The 25805-nt window shown below is 46.6% G+C and overlaps 1 protein-coding gene across 2 annotated transcripts in view; it reads right to left on the bottom strand.

The window, feature by feature from the left end:
* Positions 1-25805, bottom strand: part of YTHDC2 (YTH N6-methyladenosine RNA binding protein C2) — a 198705-nt gene that overhangs the window by 17083 nt on the left and 155817 nt on the right. For both annotated transcript variants that reach the window (XM_077290493.1, XM_077290503.1), the window contains exons 25-29: positions 23568-23674; positions 4192-4484; positions 3904-4081; positions 2338-2541; positions 209-391 (exon numbers count right to left, since the gene is read on the bottom strand). In XM_077290493.1, coding sequence (XP_077146608.1) covers positions 209-391; positions 2338-2541; positions 3904-4081; positions 4192-4484; positions 23568-23674 — 965 coding nt within the window. The remainder of the gene's footprint in view (positions 1-208; positions 392-2337; positions 2542-3903; positions 4082-4191; positions 4485-23567; positions 23675-25805) is intronic.

The raw sequence follows: 25805 nt of genomic DNA, 5'->3' as shown, positions 1-25805 counted from the left end.
TAGTGTCAGCCTCCTAGCAGAAGCAGCATACACCCACGGTTATCTATGTCCCCCAATGAAGCGATAAAGAAAATACATTACAAACAATGTATAAAATACATCCAAACAATGTATTCCCAAGAGCTGTTCAGCTACAGCAAAACTAACTCGTGCTGTATTCATTATATACACAGAAAGGTTCTCTGCAAAGTCTCTCAGGAAACCTTACCTGTCCATCACGACTTATCTGGACCTTCTTGTTTTCATTCCAAGGGTTCAGTAAATGATGTGTACTCTGAAAAGGAACACTCTCCTTTCGTATCCATTCCACTTTAAAGACTCCGCCAAGAGTGATGGACCCCCAATCTTTACTCTTCTCCTGCCCGATCTCGGAACACATTCTAGCAAAGCCCTACACAAAAAATACAAAACAAAGAGACAAAATAAAATGATACAAGCATATTATGTGTTACTTCAGTAATTTAATGGAGATCAATTATATGAAGAACAGATTATTTAAAGGGAACCTGTCACCAGCAAAAACCATAATCTGCAGGTTAATAGTGTTACTAAGTTGCCCGATGCCCACATGTAGCTGAACGCTCTGGAGAGAAAATTAACTTTATTCTCCCCGGCAGCATTCAGTTTCAGTCCAGGGGTGGCACTGGCATTGGTTCAGTCACCGCTCTGGCAGCTGTATCCGCGCCCCTGGCACTGAATGACATCCGGCCCCAAAGCAGAGGAAGTGTCAGTAAGGGCCAGGGCACGGCTACAGCCCCCGCTCTGTGTTCTCAGAGTGGTGTCTGAACCCGCGACGGCGCCACCCCCGTGACTGGAACCCGAATGCTGCTGGGGGTAGAGGGGGATAAAAGTACATTTTCTCCCAGGAGCAAATTAATAGCCCTCCCTCAATTGAATATATAGGCATGCAGGTCTTGGAAATCAATGAAGCTAAATGCCCACAGCACTTAATGACTTTTTTGCGTATGAATGAAAATGTCCATTGTTTAAGAAGGTGATGATGGATTTACATTTCAAAGACAAGCATGCCCAAAAAAGCAGTTTGGGTAGGAGTTGATCTTACTGATAATTCCCTTTAAGAGAAGCATATTATGATATTATGACAGTCTGTTGTACTATTACTAAATGCAGCACAAAAAATACTTGATCTCAGTTTAATAGAGCCCTGTTAGCCTCAGTAATGAGTCCGCTGAATTCACAAAAGGCCATTCTCCTGCATCATCCACCCTTCTCATCAGTGAATATTGGCCGCTATGTAAACTTTACCTTTTGTAAAATGTTACAGTTTGCTAGATAGTGTCAGTGAGTGTGATTAGCTTTTCTAAATACTTTATTAAACCCTCCTACATCTTCATTTAGAAAAGCCCAAAACATTTCTCCCTTTAGAGGTCTCTTTTCAGGACTGAATAAATATTAGCATTTACTTATTTTTCCTAATAACTTCATATCAGTTTTGTTTAAAAGGAACCGCCCTGACCATAATCTCATGAAACAGCAACAGGCTCCCTTTTTACAGAGAATAATGGGGAGCCATATATAAGACTGCCAGCTTAGATGTCAGTCTCAAACCCATATATTTTCTTAAGGTAAACAACTGGCCTAAAGGGAATCTATCAACCCCCGCCCCACGGGACGTATATGACCTATTAATATGGGCACCCAGGTAATAGAAAGAGAAATCGGGTCCCCCGATTCTCCCCCAGGTACCTCTGGTGTCCCTGCCTCCCCCATGAAGTCCCCCGGCAACAATAGCAAATTTTTCCTATTGGTTCATTTTGATCACTGTGATAGATCCTAAAAAGAGAAAACACAGTAGTCTGTCAATAAATGGCTTCACCCAACCACTAACCTTGAGTGGAGAAAAAGTTTTGGTGCTATCTGCCGGGGTATGTAAACTTTTGAGCACAACTGCCATTGTTCTCGGTAGTGCAAGTCCTGTTTACAAAAGACAATGTGCTGCCGAGAACAAGGATCTTTTGTGCAGCACAAAAGATCATTACACAGGATGAACAAGCTTTTTCCTGGGAACACTTGTTCAAGATAATCGTGCAGTGTAAATGGACCTTTAATGTAGAACCTGCAGTCCGTACAGTCTTTCAAGAATCCTGCACTACCTTTTAAACCAATTTTTGAGACATTTGATAAGTAATGTAAATATAATATAATGCATTTATGTGTAGTCCATCAATCAAGTTAAACTATTGCAAAATAACCTGGGGGTCACCCATCTTACTTTTACCCCTTATAGAACATAAACATAAAATAAGCATAATCATCTTTTTCTGCATACATTTGACACTAAATAATTCTATTATAAGCAATATTGTATATTTTTACCTGAAAATGGCCAGATCCTTGAACAGAAAATACCAGATAAACGGTGCTGCTCTCCCAGAATGCTCTATTCAGCTTACACTCATTGCTTGGAGTTGTGGACCAGATTCCTTTTTGCTGGGAAATGTCAAGGTTTCTCAGGTTGCTACTCTTCATTATAAAATACCTGACAGGTAAATTTGGTTGTGGTGATGGAGATTTTGGGTTCTGCGAGGCATAAACAATATTTGTACTTTGTTAATTTCCTCTCATCAGCATGGAGTAGCTAATAAAAGGGTTTCCAAACTCTGCTTATTATTTTGTGCTGTTAACAACTACATGTCTGATTTCCCAGTGCCGATATTTGCCGGCTCAGAGTGTTCATGCACTACGGCAGGAGATTCCCGTGCTTCTACTGACGTCACGTTGACAGAGCAGTGTCTTCTCTTCTGCTCTGCTCTGTTTAAGGGTCATCATGGTCAATGTCATGCCGATTGCCAAAAAGACATCTGCAGTGACGACTTGTCAACATAGAATACCAGAAGATGAAGATCTGCTTTGCTGGCAAGGGATGAAATGAAGATGGGGTATTGCCAACTGAGCCGGCAGAGATCGTCCCCATGCAGAACAGGCAGGTAATTAGCAATCCTCTGCCTGTTTGCTCTTAGCCCCATACAGGAAAATAATAAAAGGCCTGGATAACCCCTTAAAGAGCAAGTGCAATGGTTTTATAAATTACATTTGCTAACTTTAGGGTTCTTACTGTTCATACTAGCGATTTTTTTATGCTTATTGTCAGGCTGTATTGTCACTCCATCTCCTGAAAGAAATCTAAAATTCCCAATTATAGATCACAAGGGTTTTTTAAGGATATAGTTGACGGTGAATGTAGATGTTAATGGAAACCCTAAGGTTTAAGACGCTATCAAGCCTTTTAAAACTGATTCCCTAAAATACATCAATATAAGATACAGTAGGTGGAGATCCGAATTTCACCCACCACACACAAGACTAGCTGTTTAAATGTGAAGTGACATTATTGCAAGAGAGACAGCTCCTTCAATGTTTACACCAGTTGCAGTTTGGTTTGAACTTTTAGTAGCCATACAGCAAGGTATTGCACCAATGCCTTATTTAAGTGAATGGTGAAAGATGCAAAACCTTGTACCTCTGCTTCCAAAAGTACAGCATTTACAAGTATGAACTGGCCTGAAAAAGATGCAGAAATTCAGATGATTGTTAAGAATCAGACCCACCCCATCGCTGTTGATAGCTTATGCTATCATCAATTTTAAAAGAACGGATACCAACTTAAATATGAATACAGATTTGTCTATAACGTCAGGTAAGACAATACATGTCTCTTCACGGACATTTATGGCATGTTCACAGCGGCTGTGACACCAGTTGGTGGCTCAGGATTGGGGACCCTATTCAAGAGATAGATGTAGTTCGCAGAAGTGAGACCTACAACTATCATAAATTTGTACATTTTTTTTACAGTTTGTACAACTTTGCATGACATTCTCAGTGTAAAAGTTGCTACCCAATCTGTGGGTCTGGCTGATTTCAGTTACTTAAAAACACTACCTTAATAGAAGCAGGTAGAGAAGGGCTTGCACAAGGGCTGGAGTAGCTACTGCCTTCAGGAAATTTTGCAGACATCTGTTGTATTTTGTCTTCGAGTCGTTTTGGATGCTGTAAAACCCTCTCTTTAAGTTTGGGTTGTTGAGAAAAAGTCATAGGTGGAGACTTTATAGTTCTGCCGCTATAAAAAAACAAAGGGAAATGCTCATATTTACAATGGATCACACAACTCTGGTCAATTTTCTTCTTATGCCTTAGTTTTCCAGAGTTTTGGGAATAAGAACAAAATACCTGTCCAAACTATACAAATCATCGGAGAAGTCTATTTCTGCTGAACTCCTATGACTTGGATTGGTCCTCCAAGAAGACGATGCTGGGAGCTCTTCAGAAGACATTGGCCTTGGTCTTTGTCCGATTCCAGAAGGCTGCTGTAGACATGCTGACTGCTCTTCATTAGTTAACACAGTTATCACTGCTCGGATGGTGGCCTCATCCACTTGAGACCAAGGTTTTGAGGGTGACTTCATCCTTCTTAGAAATAAACTGTACCACTTTTGCCTCAGATGTACTAACAAATTAGCAGACTAGAAAATAAAGCAGATCAGTCACCCACCAACAGCCATGTGACACTTAGCATTAATACTTCATAGGTAAAGACAAATCCACTTTAATGTTTCACCAAGAAGAAAAAGAAGCCCAGAATGTAGTGTCATTATTCCTAAACAAGTTTTTCAATTCATGCCCTCCCCAAAACACATATGAAGATCAATTCCCTAACGTTTTAGTCCAATAATTTCTGGGATAGGATCTTTAACTGAACGTCTGAGTAGTCAGATACTTTACTACACCCCCTGGTGACACATACACTGGCTTTATTAAAAATACCAAAATTGATTCAAAATATAAGAGTGGTGGTGCAAATTGTCACCGTTATTCCCAGTACCTGCTGCAATACCAACAAACCTCCACCTAGGTTTGTAAGAATAAAAACAAAGCAGATATATGTATATATATATACACAGAGTATATATAGGTATGCGCTGGTAAAGGTAGCGGAACAGATAATCGAGACTTAAATAGTGCTATTAAAAGGGCTGAAGGACCTTTAAAAAACAACTTAAAATTATGAATAACCCTGAATAAAGGTCTGACATTCAAGTGGGTGCTACTAAGAACCAGGTGTCTTCACGGAGCAAAGAGCGTAATAGAAGCTTTCAGAAAAAGTTCTTTCCTACCTCCGTTGCTGGCTGACAGTCTTAGACTTTGATTCTGTTCCAGAAGCTTTCCGACAAGTAAAATGTGAGATGTGAGCGGGTGGCTGCCCCGGCCGGCGGCAAGCCACCACCAGAAGTCTTCCGGGTGGGAACGGGATCCTGCAGAGCCACCGCTGTGTGCAGTGGCAGCGGTGAGTAACTTACCAGCGCATACCTATATATACTCTGTGTATATATATACATATATCTGCTTTGTTAAAAATACCAAAAAGTTGCTAATATAAGAACTCGTGGTTTGTATCCTGCTTTTTTCCATATTGATTATTTACTTTAATAACGATGGACACAATTACATACCTGTGAATGCAAATAACCGTATTTGACTTGCTCATAGCAGTTTATGGACATTGGATAGGAGTAGGATAGGGCTGGAAAGGGGGTGGTGGGGAGGGATTTGTGTGGGGTCTAACTGTTTGTAATATGACTTTTTCTAAAATGTTTAAAAAAGGCATCTAACAAAAAAAATAAAGATATCCAAAGTCACTAAAAAAAAAAAATCTAAAAAACTTCAGTTAGGAAGATAACTTCTACTGGATTCTCTGCGATATTGTTTCTTTGAAAAAAATACATATGGTACCTCATTCTGGAGCATTACGAGCCCTATCTTAACCATGTCATTAAATAAAGTAATTATTCGTCTGAACTTTGAGAATATTTTATATCAGTTACTGAGTTTTTATTAACCCATTTTTTCTATTTTATTTATTTTATTTAAACCCTTAACGACCGCCGATCTGCCTTTTATCGGCGGCAGTTAAGGGCACTTATGCCTCAGCGCCGCTTTTTAATGGCGCTGAGAAATAACTGTATAGTGCTCCCCTGAGCCGGAATTTACCCAGGGCCGCCGACATCTTCTTCCGGGAAGAAAATAGCGGGCGCATGCGCAGTGAAGGGCAAGAAGGAAGGGTACAGTCTGAGAACCACTTTGTCCTGGTGGAAAATTAGGAAAGAGGCTCGACAGGACAGGGTGGCTAGCTCCAAGACCCGCCTGATTGACATCACAGCGACAAGAAAGGCGACCTTCCAAGAAAGTTAGGTCAGCGAGACGTCCTGTAGCAGTTCGAAAGGAGTCTTCTGTCGAACACCCAGGACTAAGTTCAGGTCTCAGGCCTCCAGCAGCACTCTATAGGGGGGTACCACATGGGAGACCCCCTGAATGAAAGTCCCCACTTGCAGTTTGGATGCAATCCTGCGCTGGAACAAAACCGATAAGGCAGCCATCTGACCCTTGAGGGAGCTAAGCGCCAGGCCTGAATCCATGCTGGTCTGGAGGAACTCCAAAATGGTGGGGACGGAGAAGACGAGAGGAGGACACCCGCGGTCTCTGCACCATGCAAAAAAGACTTTCCAGTTGCGGTGATAGATGCGCACTGATGTAGACTTCAAGGCGCTAATCATGGTGGAAACCACCTGTTGGGAGAACCCAGCTTGGGTTAGAACCCAGAATTCAACAGCCAAGCCGTTAAACACAGGGCCCCCAATTTCTGGTGGCAAATCTGGCCCTGGGAGATCAGATCTGGTCAATCCGGTAGTCGTCAGGGAACATCAACGACGCGCTGCACCAACTCCGCATATCACGCTCGGTGTGGCCAGTCCAGAGCGACTAGGATCACTGGAACACCCTCCGCCTTGATCTTCCTGATGACCCTTGGAAGTAACAGAAGCAGGGGGAACACTTACATAAGGCTTCTTTCACACTTCAGTTGTTTGGCGTCAGTCTGCTCCGACATAGTGACGGATCGACGGATCCGTCACAATTGTTAAGAAAATGATTCCAACGGATCCGTTGTTTTGACGGATCCGTTACTTGGGGGTTGTCTGGGAAAAGTATTTACTTTTTGGAGCATGCGCAATTGAAAAGCGGATTGGGGCGATGGATCCGCCGAAATGACGGTCGCGACGGATCCGTCGACCATAGGCGGTCATTCTATGGAATGGCGGACGCGACGGATCCGTCGCGAACCGCCATTTCGGCGCAGACAAAAAACGTTATAATGTCCGTCTATGTCTAGATGACGTCCGTCAAATTTTGACGGATCCTTCACATGGCGGATGGAACGGACGACCATCCGTCACAATCAGTCGCTAATGCAAGTCTATGGGAAAATAGCGGATCCGCCAAAAAAAAAAGGCGGATCCGTTATTTGTTGAAAACGGCGGATTCAAACTGACGCCAAAAGACTGAAGTGTGAAAGAGGCCTAAGACGAAACTGGCGCCACAGAAGGACAAGTGCATTCACCCCAATGGCTTCTGGATCTCGAGACCGAGCTATGACTTCAGCCACCTTTAATTGTGAAGCCATCAGATGCACGTTCGGAGTCCCCCAGCAAAGACAGATCTGTTGGAAGAGCTCTGGATGAAGTACCCACTCTCCCGATGTGAGACCCTGACGGCTGAGGAAGTCTGCTGCCCAGTTTTCTACGCCCGGGATGTGAACTGCTGAAATGACCAAATGGTTCTTCTCGGCCCAGCAAAGAATGCGAAACACCTCGCGCATTGCCGCCCTGCTGCGGGTGCCCCTTTGATGGTTTATATATGCCACGGCCATGGCATTGTCCAACTGTATTCGGATGGGACGACCCGCCAGAAGATGATGGAACCGCCGCAGGCATAATCGAATTGCCCAAATCTCCTGGACGTTGATTGAAAGGCATGACTCCCGAGGTGACCAGCGTCCCTGGGCAGTGTGGAGATGGAAGATATCCCCTCAGCCGAGAAGACTGGCGTCGGTGGTGACCACCAGCCATTGAACCGGAAGAAAGGTTGAGGGAAGACCACAACGTCCACCACCTGAGTGGCTGCTTGACCCGCGGAGACAAGCGGCACAGCCAGTGGATGTAGAACGGGTTCCTGTCCCAGGCCGTCAGAAGCGCATGCTGCAGTAGAACCCCTCGAACCTCTCGTTTTCTGGGACCAGAATAATGACTCCGTTTTGGTGTAGCGAATCGATGGCTCAGTAAAAAAACCATGCCTGCGCCTCTGTTTTGGGGGAATTAGAGGGGAAGAACCGTGCCGGAGGACGAGAAGAAAATTCTATTTTGTATCGGGAGGACACCAGGTCCCTCTGTCCCATTCATCGTGAACGACAGAGTCAGGCATGACGAAACAGAAATAGGCGACCGCCTACTCTGCAGGTGTCGACCGGATAATGCCACGAGTCATTGAGTCGAGAATCTATGGGACCTGTATCCTTTAGATCTGGACTGGTTGGGTTTGGCTCTTCCACGACTGATTGGACTTATACGAAACCTGGAGAGTGCCCCGATCTGGAAGAGGCAGTTGTAGTGGACCAACCAGGATTACTAGGACTGGAAACGAGTCTGTTGCTGATGGCGAAAGGGTCGCCTGGTCTTTTGCTGGGGAAGGAATTTACTTTTCCTTCCTGTAGCATCAGAGATAAGCTGATCCAGCTTCTCTCCAAATAAACAACTGCTCTGGTATGGCAGAGAGATTAGGAACTTTTTGGATGCAGAGTCTGTTAGCCATTCCCTGAGCCACAGTGCCCTTCTAATGGTGATGGCGTTTGATGCTGCCAGTGCAGCGCAGTTAGCCGCATCCAGGGAAGCGTGCATCAAATAGTCCCCGACCAGGGAGATCTGATTGGCCAGATCCGCTGCCTCCGGGGGGAAGGTTACTGTCTTGAATGTTTTGGTCAGGGTATCCGCCCAGGAGACCATCGCTTTAGCAACCCATGCAGAGGTAAAAGAGGGGGAGAGTGCAGAGCCAGAGGCTTCAAACACTGAGAAAGCAAGATTCTCTATCTGGCGGTCCGAGGGATTTTTAATTGAGGATCCATCTGGTAAAGATAGGAAGGTTTTGGAGGCCAGGCGAGATATAGGTGGATTCAGCCCATTCCTTCCGCATATCCAATGAAAAAGGTTATCTCGCCTCAAGAGGTTTCTGTCCTGTGAAGCGTTTGTCCGCCGCTCCATATGCAGCTGAACTATGTCCTGAAATTTGGGATGGTTGGCAAACACCCTGTGAGGACGTTTGGTCCCCTTGAAGGACACAGCATGGTCCGGGACAGAGGTAGAGTCCTCGTCAACCTTCAAAGTCTGGTTGACGGCCTCAATGAGAGTATCCACCGTCACCTGATACTCCGGTGAGTCCAGGTCGAGAGACCAGTCAGACTCGTACTCAAGAGCTCTAGTCGCTGCAGACTCCTGGCTAGCGGGAGCGAGAAACGGAGCTCATGGATGCCGGGGCACGAGAGGGCCCGGGAGACGTGCTATGGGTCAGTTTTCTAGATGCCTGTGTATTTTGTGACTGAGAGCGGCCCCTGCTGGCCGAGGGTTCCCTTGTAGTAGAGGAACCTTCTAAGACAGGCAGACGAATGCCCCGACCCGTGGAGGGATCTTGGAGGGACTCAATCGCTTTAGCCAATGAAGCCATGGACTGCAACAGTGACGAAGCCCACTCAGTAGGGCAAGGGAGGGCTCCTGAGCGCATTCAGGATCACAGGCCTTGCAGACTCTGTACTCTGTCTCCATGGCAACGAAGTCTGGCAGGTGGTACATGAGGAGAAAAACACATGGTGTACCTCAGTATATCTCCCTACAAATATGTCTTAATAGGAAGGATCGTGCTAATAACCCAGGGAATTACTGCAGAAAAGGGCCAAAGGGTGTATTGCAGCTGAAATCTTACCCAGGTCCTGTGGCCCTTTGATGACGACCCTCCCGATCCTCTGCACTTCTGAACAGTCCACTCAAGTAAAAAAGACGGATGGAAGATAAACATGTCCGCCGAGAGTAGCTCAGGGAGAAAGCACCGTGAGCAGTCACGTCCAGAGTCCCCCACAAGTGTAGAAAAGGCAGCTGGTATGAAAAAAAAATGGCAGCCGGGAATACCAGAGGGCGGTCTCATCCTGAACGAGAAGCGCCAAGTGCGTAGGCAGAGCCACCGATGTGACACAAGCAGGTGGGTGAGGCTTCCAGGTTACAGCCTGGCATGGCCCGAAGTCGGGGGGGGGGGGGGGGGGTGGGGGTGGGGGGGGGGGTGGCTAAATTTTCAGCCCCGGTCGGAACGCACCCGGAGGAGAGGAAAAGCCAAGAAACGGAGAGCAGGGCACCATCAAGAAGGTTATTGACAGGCAAGGACTGCTTACCGCGATACAGGAGCCCTGCTGCCGAAGCTGACTCGGGTACTTACCCATAGTGAAGCGCAGAGTTGCTCTGCCTGCAGGTCAGCCGCTGCATTGTGGACGGTGTAGGGAGCCCTCCATCAATCATCCCGTTGTCCGCGAGTTGGAGAGGGACTATCTGCCTCCTTTCATCACCGGTGTTTGTCAGTGGTGATGCAGTGGAGGCCGCACGGATGCCATAAGAGCCTCTGGACATCTTAAGGGTTAGCTCCCCTAGGATGGAGCAGTGCTGGTGGTCCAGCTGTAATAAGCCTGGCTGCAGAACGGGGGTACATGGAGGCAACACTTTATGTTGCTGTCTGTTGTTGATGTGGGGAGATCGGTGCCCTGAAGAGACCCGTTGCCCCTAAAGAGAGCTCAGGCATACCTTTCAACTGTGCAGGAGGGGGTACGTGGAGGCAACACTCCACGTTCCCGCCTATTTTTGGTTTGGGGAGATAGGAACTGTGAAGAGGATCTGTCGCCCCCTGTAATCCATGAAAAGGAATAAGAAAAATAAGAATAAAAAGTAAAAATAAAAATTAAGATAAAAAATTTTGGTCTGAAGACCAGACCCATGTGCCTCCTACAGACACTAAGCATCAACTGGTTCAGCTGGAGCCAGCATGTGGGTGTATACCGCAGAGGAGGAGCTAATCTTTTTGTATTCACTTAGTGTCAGCCTACTAGTGGCAGAATAACACCCATGGTCCTGTGTCCCCCAATGAGGCGAAGTAGAAAAATGGTTTTGTAAATTTTTGTTGTAAAAACGAGGAATTGCTGGTCAACTTTTAACCCTTATTACTTCCTAACAAAAAAAAGAGGGATTTTTGGTTCTTACCGTAAAATCTCTTTCTTGGAGCCTTCATTGGGCTGCTGCTGTCACTAGGAGGCTGACACTATGCAAATAAAGAAGGAGTAACTCCTCCCCGGCAGTATTACACCCTCCGACAGGCACCAGGCAACTCAGTTGGTGCAAAAGCAGTAGTAGGAACAGGTAATATAAAACTCAACCTATGTACCAACCCACAACAATGGCCCGTTGGCCAACACGGTACAACTTAAAGGGAGGGTGCTGTGTCCCCCAATGAAGGCTCCAAGAAAGAGATTTTACGGTAAGAACCAAAAAACCCTCTTTCTTTCTCGCCTCATTGGGGGACACAGGTAACCATGGGACGTCCAAAAGCAGTCCCTAGGGCGGGATATTCTGCAGAAAAAGAGGAGTTGAGAAACCGCCGCCTGCAGTATCCTCCTACCCAGGCTCGCGTCCGCGGAAGCCTGAGTATGCACCTTGTAGAATTTGACAAAGGTGTGAATGGATGACCACGTTGCAGCCTTGCAAACCTGCGAGGCCGAAGCTTGGTGATGAACTGCCCAGGAAGCTCCCACAGCCCGGGTAGAGTGAGCCTTCACCCCCGAAGGAGGCTGTTTGTCTTGGACACGGTATGCCTCCAGAACCCCCGAACGGATCCAACGAGCAACTGTGGACTTGGAGGCGGGGAGCCCCTTTCGACGCCCTTCCGAGACGACGAACAGAGGATCGGCCTGACGAAAAGAGGCAGTTCTGGCGAGGTAAATCCGGATAGCCCTGACCACATCCAACTTGTGAAGAGATTTCTCCAAGGGATGAACAGGGGAAGGGCACAAGGAAGGGAGGACAATGTCCTTATTGATGTGAAAAGCCTAAACTACCTTTGGTAGGAAAGAAGGAACCGGACGAAGAACCACTTTGTCCTGATGCAGGACTAGAAAGGGAGAACGACAGGATAATGCCACCAGCTCCGACACCCTTCTAATGGAGGTGATGGCGACCAAAAAGGCTACCTTCCAGGATAGAAGTGAGAAGGAAATGTCTCGAATCGGTTCAAAGGGCGCACGCTGGAGAGCGTCTAAGACGAGGTTGAGATCCCAAGGCTCGACAGGAGAAAGATAAGGGGGAGCTATATGAGCGACCCCCTGGATGAAGGTCCTCACCTGAGGCAGGGAGGCCAGGTCTCTTTGAAAAAGAATTGATAGAGCGGAGATCTCACCCTTCAAGGTGCTAAGGGACAGATCCGAATCTAGGCCCGCTTGAAGGAAGTTGAGAAGGGAAGGAAGGGAAAAGGTCATAGGAAACAGATTGCTGTCCTGACACCACCGGAAAAAGGCCTTCCAACATCTGTGGTAAATACGCGAGGAAGCCGGTTTTCTCGCTCTTATCATAGTCTGGATGACGCTATGAGAAAAACCCGCGTTCTTCAGGACCGCGGCCTCAACGGCCATACCGTTAAATTCAGAGACCAAGAATTCGGGTGGAAGAGGGGCCCCTGCGAAAGAAGGTCCGGAAGATCCGGAAGTCTCCACGGAACGTCCGATAGCATGTTCACCAGTTCCGCATACCAGGCCCAGCGAGGCCAATCTGGAGCTACCAAGAGCACAGGGACCCCTTCTGTCGTGATCTTTTTTACGACCCTTGGGAGCAAGGGGAGGGGTGGGAATAGATAGGGCATCTGGAACTGGGCCCACGAGATCACGAGAGCGTCGCATCCGACGGCCCTCGGATCCCGAGATCTGGAGACGTACTGGGGAACCTTGTGGTTTGCCCGGGAGGCCATTAAGTCGACGTCTGGGACGCCCCACCGCTGGCAAATCTGGCTGAAGATTGCGGGAAGAAGAGACCACTCGCCAGCCACGATGCCCTGGCGACTTAGAAAGTCGGCTTCCCAATTGTCCACCCCTGGGATGTGGACGGCTGACAGAGAGGGAACGTGACCCTCCGCCCAACGGAGAATTTTTGCCACTTCCATCAGCACGGTGGCGCAGTGGTTAGCACAGCAGCCTTGCAGCGCTGGAGTCCTGGGTTCTAATCCCACCTTGGACAACATCTGCAAAGAGTTTGTATGTTCTCTCTGTGTTTGCGTGGGTTTCCTCCGGGCACTCCGGTTTCCTCCCACATTCCAAAGACATACTGATAGGGAATTTAGATTGTGAGCCCCATCGGGGACAGCGATGATAATGTGTACAAACTGTAAAGCGCTGCGTAATATGTTAGCGCTATATAAAAATAAAGATTATTATTATTATGACTTGACTGCTGCGAGTCCCTTCCTGATGGTATATGTATGCCACGGCTGTGGCGTTGTCCGACTGAATGCGGACCGGCTTTCCCGAGAGGAGGGACTCCCAGCGGATGAGGGCCAGGAAGATGGCTCTGATTTCCAAGAGGTTGATAGGGAGGCATGCCTCCTGAGCAGTCCAGCGGCCCTGGGCCGTGAGGTGGAGAAAGACCGCTCCCCAACCCTGGCGACGGTGGTGATCACCTGCCAGCGGGGAGGGAGAAATGACCTCCCGCACAGAATGGAGGTGGACAGCATCCACCAAGAGAGAGACTGCTTCACCTTGGGAGAGAGGCGAAACGGATGGTCCAGGGAAAGCGGGTTCCTGTCCCAGGCAGTCAGAAGGGCCAGCTGGAGGGGACGAGAGTGGAACTGAGCATAGGGGACCGCTTCCATAGAAGCGACCATTTTCCCCAGAACCCTCATGGCGAGGCGGAGGCACAGAGGGTTCGGGCCCTTTAGCACTCTGACACCCCGACGAAGAGAAAGGAACTTCTCCTTGGGGAGGAAGACCTGAGCCCGAGAGGTGTCGAATTTCATGCCCAGGAACTCCAGATGCTGGATTGGAATCAAGGAAGACTTCTGGTAGTCGATTATCCAGCCGAGGCGAACCAGCATGTCCAGAGTAAGCTGGAGGCTCTGGCTGCAGTCCCGACAGGATCAGCCCTTGATCAAGAGGTCGTCGAGGTATGGGATTACCAGAATCCCTTTCGAACGCAGAATGGCCATGACAGCTGCCATGACCTTCGTAAAGACCCTGGGCGCAGACGCCAGACCGAAAGGGAGGGCCGTGAACTGGTAATGATGCCCTTGGATAGCGAACCGGAGGAACCTCTGATGCTGTACGCAAATCGGAACATGAAGGTACGCATCCCGAATGTCCACGGAGCACAGAAACTCTCCCGGTTCCATGGACGTGACCACCGAGGGTAGAGATTCCATTCTGAAGTGACGAATCTGTAGATTGCGGTTCAACCGCTTGAGATCCAAAATTGGACGGAGAGAGACGTCCTTTTTTGGAACCACGAACAGGTTTGAGTAAAAACCCGAAAACCGCTCGCGATAAGGCACCGGCACTACGACTCCTGAGGCGAGGAGCGAATTGACGGCCTGGAGAAGCCCTGTGAGATGAGAGGGCTGTTTGGGAGGACGAGAGAGCAGGAAACGACTTCCTGGGGGCGAAGAAAATTCTATTTTGTAGCCTGACGTGACGATCTCCCTGACCCAGGCGTCGTCGACTACTGATAGCCAAACCTCTGAGAACAGAAGAAGCCGGCCTCCCACCCTGGAGGGATTTCCAGGTGGGGGCGACCCGTCATTTATTAGAAGACCTGTGGCCCCGAGATCCAGATGATTTTGTGGGGTGGCTCTTAGCTCTCCAGCGCGGTGGAGGCCTGAAAGAAGGTTTTCTTCGGTCCCCTTGTGAGGAGGAACGGTCCTGGTTGGGGTTTCCTGAGGGGGCGAAAGACCGAAAGGGACGAAAGGACTGGGGGCCCCTCCTGTTGAAGGGACGTTTCGGTTTGGACTGGGGTAAGGAGGTACTCTTACCACCCGTAGCGTCCGAGATCATTTGATCCAGCTGCGTGCCGAAGAGTCTAGAACCCTGGAAGGGCAGACCAGTGGGAGATTTTTTAGAAGCGGGGTCAGCGTTCCTCGCCTTTAGCCAGAGAATCCGGCGAATGGCCACAATGTTGCTGTTAGCGCTGGTGGAGCAGGCCGCTGCATCAAGGGAGGCATTCATGAGGTATTTTCCTGCAAGAGAAATCTGATTCGCCAAATCAGACAGTTCCTCAGCAGGAGCAGAGGCCAAAATGCCCCTGCGCAGGGTCTTGGCCCCGGCTGACACAGCCTTGGCTACCCATGATAAGGCGAAACTAGGGCAAAGGGAGGCTCCGGAAGCCTCAAATGCCGATTTTGCTAGTGCCTCGATCTGTCTGTCCGTGGGGTCCTTAAGGTAAGCCGCGTCCGGGATAGACAGAACCGTCTGTGAGGATAGCCTGGACATGGGCGGGTCGACCTTAGGAGACTCGGACCATTTGGAGGCAAGGTCGGAGTGAAAAGGGTATAACACGTCTAGCCGTTTTCTGCCAGGGAAACGCTTACCAGGGTTTTCCCAGTGAGTGGAGGTAGTGTTGTCAAACTCCTTGTGATTAGGAAAAACCCTAGAGGGACGTTTAATCTGTTTAAATGCAACGGAGACGTCCTGAGAGCTTGCCTCATCCTCTAGTTCAAGCGTCTGAATGATAGCAGAAATAAGGCTATCGACCATCTCCTGTGTTCTGGAAGTCTGATCTGCATCTGAGTCAGATTCCGACTGAGAGGTTAGGTCAGACCCGACGTCCGCCTGCGAGGAGGGGAAACGGGCAGATAGGGGAATCCCGATGTGGTCCAGGGAACTGGAAGAGGATCTAGATAAGGCCCTTTTTCTGTCTCTTTTGTCCGGTCTGCCTCTGTGAGGATCTAGGACAGGTGCGAGTGAATCGCCGTGTGAGGCGTTCGTGGCACTGGTGGCGTTAGAGAGAAGCGGGATACGTTCAAGTGCCTGGACCAGGGACTGAGAAACCTTAGTCAGGTCAGACACTGATTGAGACATTGCAACAGCCCACTCCGGGAGAGGGGAGGTGCACTCATCCCGGGAACTAGGAGCTTCCAGAGGAGCTGACATGGTGGGAGGAACGCAGGACGGGCAAAAAGGAGGAGGCTGACCTGAGGCCCACTTTTTCTTGCAGTGAGCACAGGCGTAATGGATGGAAGTAGTGGCAAAGGCCGGAGTGGGGTCGGACATAGGTGGATATTACCTTGTCCAGGAGCAGAGAAATACTGCCGAGAGGAGTAGAGCCCGAGAGAGCAGTAGCGGTGAGCCTGCTGAAGGACAGCGACAGTGGTAGCCGCAGGAGTCTGTGCCTGTGTTCCCCCGAGAATCCTGTGTCCCACGCGGTGAGCAGACGCTGACAGGGAGCAGGAAGTCGCAGAAAGAGCGCGGAGACAGCGCGACGCTGCGGGCGTGCACAAGCACCGAAGGGGGGATGCATAAGAAACGCCCCCAAGAGCGCTGAACTCCCGGCCGCAGTAATGCAGGCCGCCACAAGGGGGCGCGTAAGCGCCGAACGAAGGAGAAGAAAAAAGCTGGGAGAGAGAAAAAAAGGCGGACGCGCGCGCCCGCAGGTTTGAATAAAAAGGAGGGAGAACAAAGGAAGTGCCAGCGTGTGTTCCCCCGCGGCGATAGCGCATCTAGGTTTCCCCGAAAAAACTGCAGCCCACTCCCCTATTAAAAAGAGGCCCTGGTAAGATCTAGGAGATCGCTTGCCGGACAGGGGGGATGGGGGGGGGGGGGGGGGGGGGAGGGGGGCGTACTGTTGCTTGAAGACTCCCTACCTGGAGATGAGGAACGCATCAGGATCCCTGAAAGAGTAGAGGGTCCTGGAAGAAGTCCTCCTTCCCGCGCCACGAGCTCCGGCACAGAAGATGGCGTCGACCCCTAACCAGGGGGAGAGGGTCACTGGAAGTGACCGCTGTCTTCCTCTCAGCCCTTTCCGAGGAGAGGGATGAGGAGGGGAAACGGGCAGGACTGGCCACCGAAGAAGAAAGTCACCCTGAACACCCGAATGGGTGACAGGGGACAAAGTCCTGCCCAGCGGGTCCGAGAGGGTGCAATGTGGGTGATACCACACTGCTCTCTTGGTCGCTCAAAGAGGGGAAAACAGGGTGAGACGAACTGCACCCTGTTACCCTGAAGAAAAAGTCTGAAAAAGAAAGGGGAAAAGGTTAATAAAACACAACAAACCCCTGTAAAAGAAATGCGGATCTGGTGTTAGATCCAGGTCCGCCTCCTACAGACACTAAGCAAAATCTGAGTTGCCTGGTGCCTGTCGGAGGGTGTATACTGCCGGAGAAGAGTTACTTCTTCTTTATTTGCATAGTGTCAGCCTCCTAGTGACAGCAGCATACACCCATGGTTACCTGTGTCCCCTAATGAGGCGAGAAAGAAGTTATGTTTCCAAAATTGTGCTGATGTAAAGCAGGCATGTGGAAATGTTATTTATTAACTCTTTTGTGTGACACCACTCTCTGATTTAAGTATTCAAAAAATAAAACTTTGAAAATTGCAAAATTTTTGCCAAATTTCCGTTTTTTTCATAAATAAAACGAAAGCCATATCCAATAAATTTTACCAGTAACATGAAGTACAATATGTCATAAACAATATTTTCAAACTTTGAATTTTTATGTCCTTAAAATACGGGGATATGTCACACAAGAAAATTAATAAATAACATTTCCCATGCCTACTTTACATCAGCACAATTTTTCTCATTTTTACAACAAAATTTACAAAACCATTTTTTTAGGGACCACATTCCATTTGAAGTCACTTTGAGGGGTGCACATGACAGAAAATACCCAAAAGTGACACCATTCTAAAAACTGAACCCCTCAATGTGCTCAAAACCACATTCAAGAAGTTTATTAACCCTTTACGTGCTTCAAAGGAACTGAAGCAATCTGGAAGGAAAAAATGAACATTTAACTTTTTTTCAGAAACATTTTACTTCAGAACCAATTTTTTTATTTTAACAAGTGTAAAAAGAGAAAATGAACCACAAAAGTTGTTGTGCAATTTCTCCTGAATACGCCGTTATCCTCCATATGTGAGGGGGTAAACCACTGTTTTGGCGCATGGCAGAGCACGGAAGGGAAGAAGTGCCGTTTGACTTTTTCAACGTAGAATTGGCTGGAATTGAGATCGACGCCATGTTGCGTTTGGAGAGCCCCTGATGTGCCCAAACAGTGAAAACCTCACACGTGACATTTTGGAAACTTGACCCCCTAAGGAACATATCTAGATGTGTGGTGAGCACTTTGATCTCCCAAGTGCTTCACAGAAGTTTATAATGTAGAGCCGTGAAAATAAAAAAAATCATATTTTTCCACAAAAATGATCTTTTCGACCCTAAATATTTATTTATATAGGAGAAATTAGACCCCCAAAGTTGTTGTCCAATTTGTCCCGAGTATGCCGTTACCCCATATGTGGGGATAAACCACTGTTTGGGTGCATGGCAGGGCTCAGAAGGGAGGGAGCACCGTTTGACTTTTTGAACGCAAAATTGGCTGGAATGAATGGTGGTGCCATGTCGCGTTTGGAGAACTCCTGATGTACCTAAACAGTGGAAACCCCCCCAATTCTAACTCCAACCCTAACTCCAACACACCCCTAACCCTATTCCCAACCCTAACCCCAACACACCTCTAACCCTAATCCCAGCCCTAACCATAACCCTAACCACAGACCTAACCTATTTTTGGAATGTTTAAAAAAGTGAACATTTAACTTTTTCACAAAAAATTTACTTCAGCTCCAATTTGTTTTATTTTACCAAGGGTAACAGGAGAAAATGGACCACAAACGTTGTTGTACAATTTGTCCTAAGTACGCCGATACCCCATATGTGGGGGTAAACCACTGTTTGGGCGCATGGCAGAGCTCGGAAGGGAAGGAGCGCCATTTGACATTTCAATGCAAAATTGCATTGGAGAGCCCCTGATGTGCCTAAACATTGAAACCCCCCAAAAGTGACACCATTTTGGAAAGTAGACCCCCTAAGGAACTTATCTAGATGTGTGGTGAGCACTTTGACCAACCAAGTGCTTCACAGAAGTTTATAATGCAGAGCCGTAAAAATAAAAAATCATTTTTTCACAAAAATGTTTTTTTTCTCCCCCAAATTTTTATTTTTCCAAGGGTAAGAGAAGAAATTGGACCCCAAAAGTTGTTGTACAATTTGTCCTGAGTACGCTGATACCCCATATGTGGGGGTAAACCACTGTTTGGGTGCAAGGGAGAGCTCGGAAGGAAGGAGCGCCGTTTGACTTTTCAATGCAAAATTGACAGGAATTGAGATGGGACGCCATGTTGCGTTTGGAGAGCCACTGATGTGCCTAAACATTGAAACCCCCCACAAGTGACACCATTTTGGAAAGTAGACCCCCTAAGGAACTTATCTAGATGTGTGGTGAGAGCACTTTGACCCACCAAGTGCTTCACAGAAGTTTATAATGTAGAGCCGTAAAAATAATTTAAAAAAATGTTCCCACAAAAATTATTTTTTAGCCCCCAGTTTTGTATTTTCCCAAGGGTAACAGGAGAAAATGGACCCCAAAAGTTGTTGTCCAGTCTGTCCTGAGTACGCTAATACCCCATATGTGGGGGGAACCACCGTGTGGGCGCATGGGAGAGCTCTGAAGGGAAGGAGCGCCATTTGGAATGCAGACTTTGATGGAATGGTCTGCAGGCATCACATTGCGTTTGCAGAGCCCCTAATGTACCTAAACAGTAGAAACCCCCCACAAGTGACCCCATATTGGAAACTAGACCCCCCAAGGAACTTATCTAGATGTGTTGTGAGAACTCTGAACCCCCAAGTGTTTCACTACAAGTTAATAACGCAGAGCCGTGAAAATAAAAAATCTTTTTTTTTCCACAAAAATTATTTTTTATCCCCCAGTTTTGTATTTTTCCAAGGGTAACAGTTGAAATTGAACCCCAAAAGTTGTTGTCCAATTTGTCCTGAGTACGCTGACACCCAATATGTGGGTGGAAACCACTGTTTGGGCGCATGGCAGAGCTCGGAAGGGAAGGAGCGCCATTTGGAATGCAGACTTAGATGGATTGGTCTGCAGGCGTCACGTTGCATTCGCAGAGCCCCTGATGTAACTAAACAGTAGAAACCCCCCACAAGTGACCCCATATTGGAAACTAGACCCCCCAAGGAACTAATCTAGATGTATTGTGAGAACTTTGAACCCCCAGGTGTTTCACTACAGTTTATAATGCAGAGCCGTGAAAATAAAAAAAATAAAAAATTCCACAAAAATTATTTTTTAGCCCCCAGTTTTGTGTTTTCCCAAGGGTAACAGGAGAAATTGGACCCCAAAAGTTGTTGTCCAATGTGTCCTGAGTACGCCGATACCCCATATGTTGGGGTAAACCCCTGTTTGGGCACATGTGAGAGATCGGAAGGGAAGGAGCACTGTTTTACTTTTTCAATGCAGAATTGGCAGGAATTGAAATCGGACGCCATGTCGCGTTTGGAGAGCCCCTGATGTGCCTAAACAGTGGAAACCCCCCAATTATAACTGAAACCCTAATCCAAACACACCCCTAACCCTAATCTCAACGGTAACCCTAACCACACCCCTAACCCTAATCCCAACCCAATCCCCAACCATAAATGTAATCCAAACCCTAACTTTAGCCCCAACCCTAACTGTAGCCCTAACCCTAGCCCCAACCCTAACTCTAGCCCTAACCCTAGCCCTAATGGGAAAATGGAAATAAATACATTTTTTTAATTTTTTAATTTTTCCCTAACTAAGGGGGTGATGAAGGGGGGTTTGATTTACTTTTATAGCGGGTTTTTTAGCGAATTTTTATGATTGGCAGCCGTCACACACTAAAAGACGCTTTTTATTGCAAAAAATATTTTTTGCGTTACCACATTTTGAGAGCTATAATTTTTTCATATTTTGGTCCACAGAGTCATGTGAGGTCTTGTTTTTGCGGGACGAGTTGACGTTTTTATTTTCGGGCACGTGACATTTTTTGATCGCTTTGTATTCCGATTTTTGTGAGGCAGAATGACCAAAAACCAGCTATTTATGAATTTCTTTTGGGGGGGCGTTTATACCGTTCTGTGTTTGGTAAAATGGATAAAGCAGTTTTATTCTTCGGGTCAGTACGATTACAGCGATACCTCACTTATATCATTTTCTTATGTTTTGGCGCTTTTATATGACAAAAACTATTTTATAGAAAAAATAATTATTTTTGCATCGCTTTATTCTGAGGACTATAACTTTTTTATTTTTTCATGATGACGCTGTATGGCGGCTCGTTTTTTGCGGGACAAGATGACGTTTTCAGTGGTACCATGGTTATTTATATCCGTCTTCTTGATCGCGTGTTATTCCACTTTTTGTTCGGCGGTATGATAATAAAGCGTTGTTTTTTGCCTGTTTTTTTTTTTTTTTTTTTTTACAGTATTCACTGAAGGGGTTAACTAGTGGGACAGTTGTATAGGTCGGATCGTTACGGACGCGGCGATGCTAAATGTGTGTACTTTTATTGTTTGTTTTTTTATTTAGATAAAGGAATGTATTTATTGGAACAATATATATTTTTTTATTATTATTTATTTAGGGGTTTGTTTTTTTTTCACACATGTATTTTTTTTTTTTTTTACTTTGCTCCAGGGGGGGACATCACAGTAAAGTGACAGATCGCTGATCTGACACTTTGCTGTGTACTGTGTCAGATCAGCGATCTGACATGCACAGCAGGGAGGCTTCCCGGCGCCTGCTCTGAGCAGGCGCTGGTAAGCCACCTCCCTGCAGGACCCGGATGCAGCCTCGCGGCCATTTTGGATCCGGGCCTGCAGGGAGGAGGAGGTAAGAGACCCTCGCAGCAACGCTATCACACCGCGTTGCTCCGAGGGTCTCAGGGAAGTACACAGGGAGCCCCCTTCTCTGTGCGATGCTTCCCTGTACCGCCGGAACACTGCGATCAAACATGATCGGGGGTTAATGTGCCGGGGGCGGTCCGTGACTGCTCCTGGCACATAGTGCCGGATGTCAGCTGCAATAGTCAGCTGACACCCGGCCGCGATCGGCCGCGCTCCCCCCGTGAGCGCGGCCGATCGCTGTGGACGTACTATTCCGTCCTTGGGAAGTAAGGCCCACCCCACATGGACAGAATAATATGTCCAATGGCAGAAAGGGGTTAATAACGGCGATCGCAACACCGAGGTAATAAAAAAAGACCCGAATCATGTTCTCTGGGGTCTCAGCTACCCCCAGTAGCCGAGACCCCGGAGAAATTCCAACTCGGGGGCGCTATACACAAACCTCAGCGCTGTTAAAAAGCGGCGCTGTGGTTTAAGTACCCTTAACTGGCACCGTTAAAAGGCGTATTGGCGGTCGTTAAAGGGTTAAGTATCAAATTGTCTCTGTCACCAAGGGGATAATAATTGTGACAAGACTGACAACATGGTGAACATAACTTTTGTTTACCCCATGCAATGAAGATTTTTATCAAATTTCCAGTATCTTTAGGAAATATCTAACTATACTTTATCAAAATGAATCTCTCTCTTGCATAATTGAAAATGGAGTTAACTTTGTAGCACGTAGATTGCGTACTATATGCAACATAATCCCACCCAAATATTGCTCTATTATTGACAAATATACTAGTAACAAAAATAATTGGTTGAGCACACAAGGTTGCTATAATGTGCAAAGTAGGTTTACACTTTGCCCCCAGTTATTTGTAACAAAGCTATCTTTTTTCCCAACATTATCTATAATTTATCCCTATCGCATGTGGTCCGTTCACTACAACACCACGTACGTAGCTTACATTATAGAATAAACCCAGTGGAAGCTCCAATGTGTGGGATGTACATCCTGCAAAATGAAAATTTGAATAGTAGAACATGTTGATAGATCCATTACCAAGATGTCTGATGACATTAATACACAAATTTTAAAACGTAACATCTCAGGTGCATGCAAACATTTTTTTGAGAAACAATCAGGTGATAAGGGTTTTCAGGATCGAAAGAGCACATAAACCAAGTAGGAGGAGGGAATTGGCTGGGAACATTAAAAGCACAAGAGGCTTTTTGGATTTGTAAATCAAATACCAATTCACCCAATGGTCTTAATTACAGAGATGAACTTAAGGATTTTTTCTTTACTAATTATTGCAACTAAAATTCATTATTTTGTGACTATTTAAATACACCTTTATGGAACACATTTGTATCGGTGAATAAATTTTCCTTATTTATCCCACCCATATTTACGATTTAATGAAGCACCCCACATGGGGTTGTGAGCTTTGATTACAGGTTTTTCTACCCAAAATGCATAAGCATAATGTTTTGGGTCATTTTTAATATGTGCACATTCTAACAATGCTTTTATTCTGTATGATTAAAGGCCAAGTTTTAACCTAGTGTTCTATTGGTTCTGGAGAACATCCTATTTCAGACCGTTGAGATTCATAAATAGGACTAAATCCACTGCCCCTTGGGTTTTTCAATTTCCTATAGTAAAGAGAAAGTGCCAACTTATTAGCCAGAAGTCAGTACATGTGTTATTTTTACTATTACCTCCTGATCAAACTTAAAATGTAACCACTCGTCCAGCTTTAATGTAGCTAACGTAGCCGTGCTTCTGTCCTCCATCTCACTGTCACTGCTCTCATTATCATCCAGCGCTGCGGAAATAAAGATACAAGAAAAATAAACCTCTCTATACCAAATCCTAACAGTTGTCACAAGCAGGAAAAAGCCTGTATGAAAAGCAACATACACCAATCATCAATTAATACCAGATGTCAAAAAAGACAGGCAGAAAATGTGTTGGCAGGGAAATATGACTTGCCATTATGTCATAATTGTCATTAATTTAGAACTCTGGCGTGGCCATCAAGAGGTTATTAAAAAGGCAAAAAAAAAATATATTAAATAGAGAAAGTCTGGGCGCAAATGTATAAGTAGTTTAGAAAGGCTTACTCTACAAATTGCATGTGCAATAGCTGTGGATGGTATGATGAAGCATTAAACTTTCTGCTGGGAAACTAAAGAAATCCTATGAAGTGAATTAAGCCAAATTCATTAATATTATTATTTAGTTTTAGAGTACCATTGATTCCATGGTGCTGCACATGAGAAGGGGTTACATACAGGATACAAGTATAAAACACAGTGTACAATTACAGACTGTCACAGAAAGAAGAGGGCCCTGCCCTTGCAGACTTACAGTCTACAGGATAATTGGGGAGGAGACAGTAGGGTAAGGGGTTGAAACAGCTTCGGTGGCAGCAGGGTCATTGCAGCCTGTAAGCCTTCCTCAAGAGAAGGGTTTTCAAATTCCGCCTGAAGGTTCCAATTGTGAATCAAGTGACCCACCTATCCCTGCTACATTATAGCTATACAGTGCGCCAAGAGCCGAGACCTGTACTCTAAGAGTGTCAACAGATGAACCTCAACTCTCAGCCTTTCTGCAAAAATTACAGAATTGCCGGAACCAGAACATGGTCCCATCGAGGTGGCCTCGCAACTTCCTCTCTGCCTCGAGCACCTCGTTCTGTAGTGCCCTGGTGTGAAATTGGGCCCACTGTACAGCTGGTATACAAGACGTCATAGTACCTAGCAGGGACATTGCATCTCTCAAAGATAGCTCTGGATTGTCCATTATCTTCCTGATTTTGCCAATGATGCCTAGCTTTTGGTCTTCTGGAAGAAAGCAATGTTGATCTACTGAATCCAAAATGAGGCCGAGGAACCTTTGAAGGGTCGAGGGAACTAGCCTTGATTTATTGAGATTGACAAACCAACCCAAATCCTGTAGGGACGATTTTATATGGTTCAGCCATATGCTACACTGGACGGCCGACCTCTCCACTATAAGGAAATCATCCAAGTACGGAATAACCAGGGTATCTTGTTCCCTCACAGGTGCCATCACCTACGCAATCACCTTGGTGAACACACGTGGTGCCATGGACAGACCAAATGGTATAGTAGTGAACTGAAAGTGTCTAACCTGATCGCCCAGGCATACAGCCACTCTGAGATATTGTTGGTGGTCCTGGTATATAGGCAGGTGGTAATAGGCGTCCTTTAGGTTCAGGACTGTCATGAAATAACTGGCAAACAGAAGTTTGGTTACAGACTTAATTGACTCCATTTTAAAGGTACGAGACTGCAGGAATGAATTCAGCTTCCACAAATTAATAATGGTTCTGAAAGAACCATGTGGCTTGGAGATCAAGAACAGAGGTGAATAAAACCCCCTCCCCTCTTGGACCTTAGGAACCTCAATTAGGACCCGTTTCTCTATCAACTGTACAATTTCCAATTCCAGGGCCCGTTACCGATCGGGGGAGTCTCTTAAGGTTGTTAATAGGAAGGAGTCCGTAGTACTCCGGAACTCTAATTTCAGCCGGGGTGATATTACATCGAGGATCCAGGTGCTGGACGTTATACGGACTCTGACTATAAAAATATCTTAATCTACCGCCCACCGGGAGATCAGGGCTAACGATACTTGCGCCTATAATAGGAGGATGAGGCCCCACCGAAGTAGGCACCTTTTCTTTTTGACTCTGCTGGCCCCGTCTCGGTCTCTATACTTCCTCTGGAAAGATGACTGTCTCCTAAAGGTGTTCCTGCAAGTAGGGGTAAATAGTTTAGGGAACCCTTTTTTCCTGTCACCTGACTTTGTGAGGATTTCATCTAGCACAGGGCCAAACAAGTACTCACCCCGGTATGGAATAGCACATAAAGTGGTCTTAGCGTGCGCATACCCCTTCCAGCTCTTTAACCAGCGGGCCCGGCTGGCAG

The sequence above is a fragment of the Ranitomeya variabilis genome, chromosome 1 (genome assembly GCF_051348905.1).
Source record: "Ranitomeya variabilis isolate aRanVar5 chromosome 1, aRanVar5.hap1, whole genome shotgun sequence".
In the NCBI taxonomy this organism is placed as follows: domain Eukaryota; kingdom Metazoa; phylum Chordata; class Amphibia; order Anura; family Dendrobatidae; genus Ranitomeya; species Ranitomeya variabilis.
This window is presented reverse-complemented; position numbering and strand designations above follow the sequence as displayed.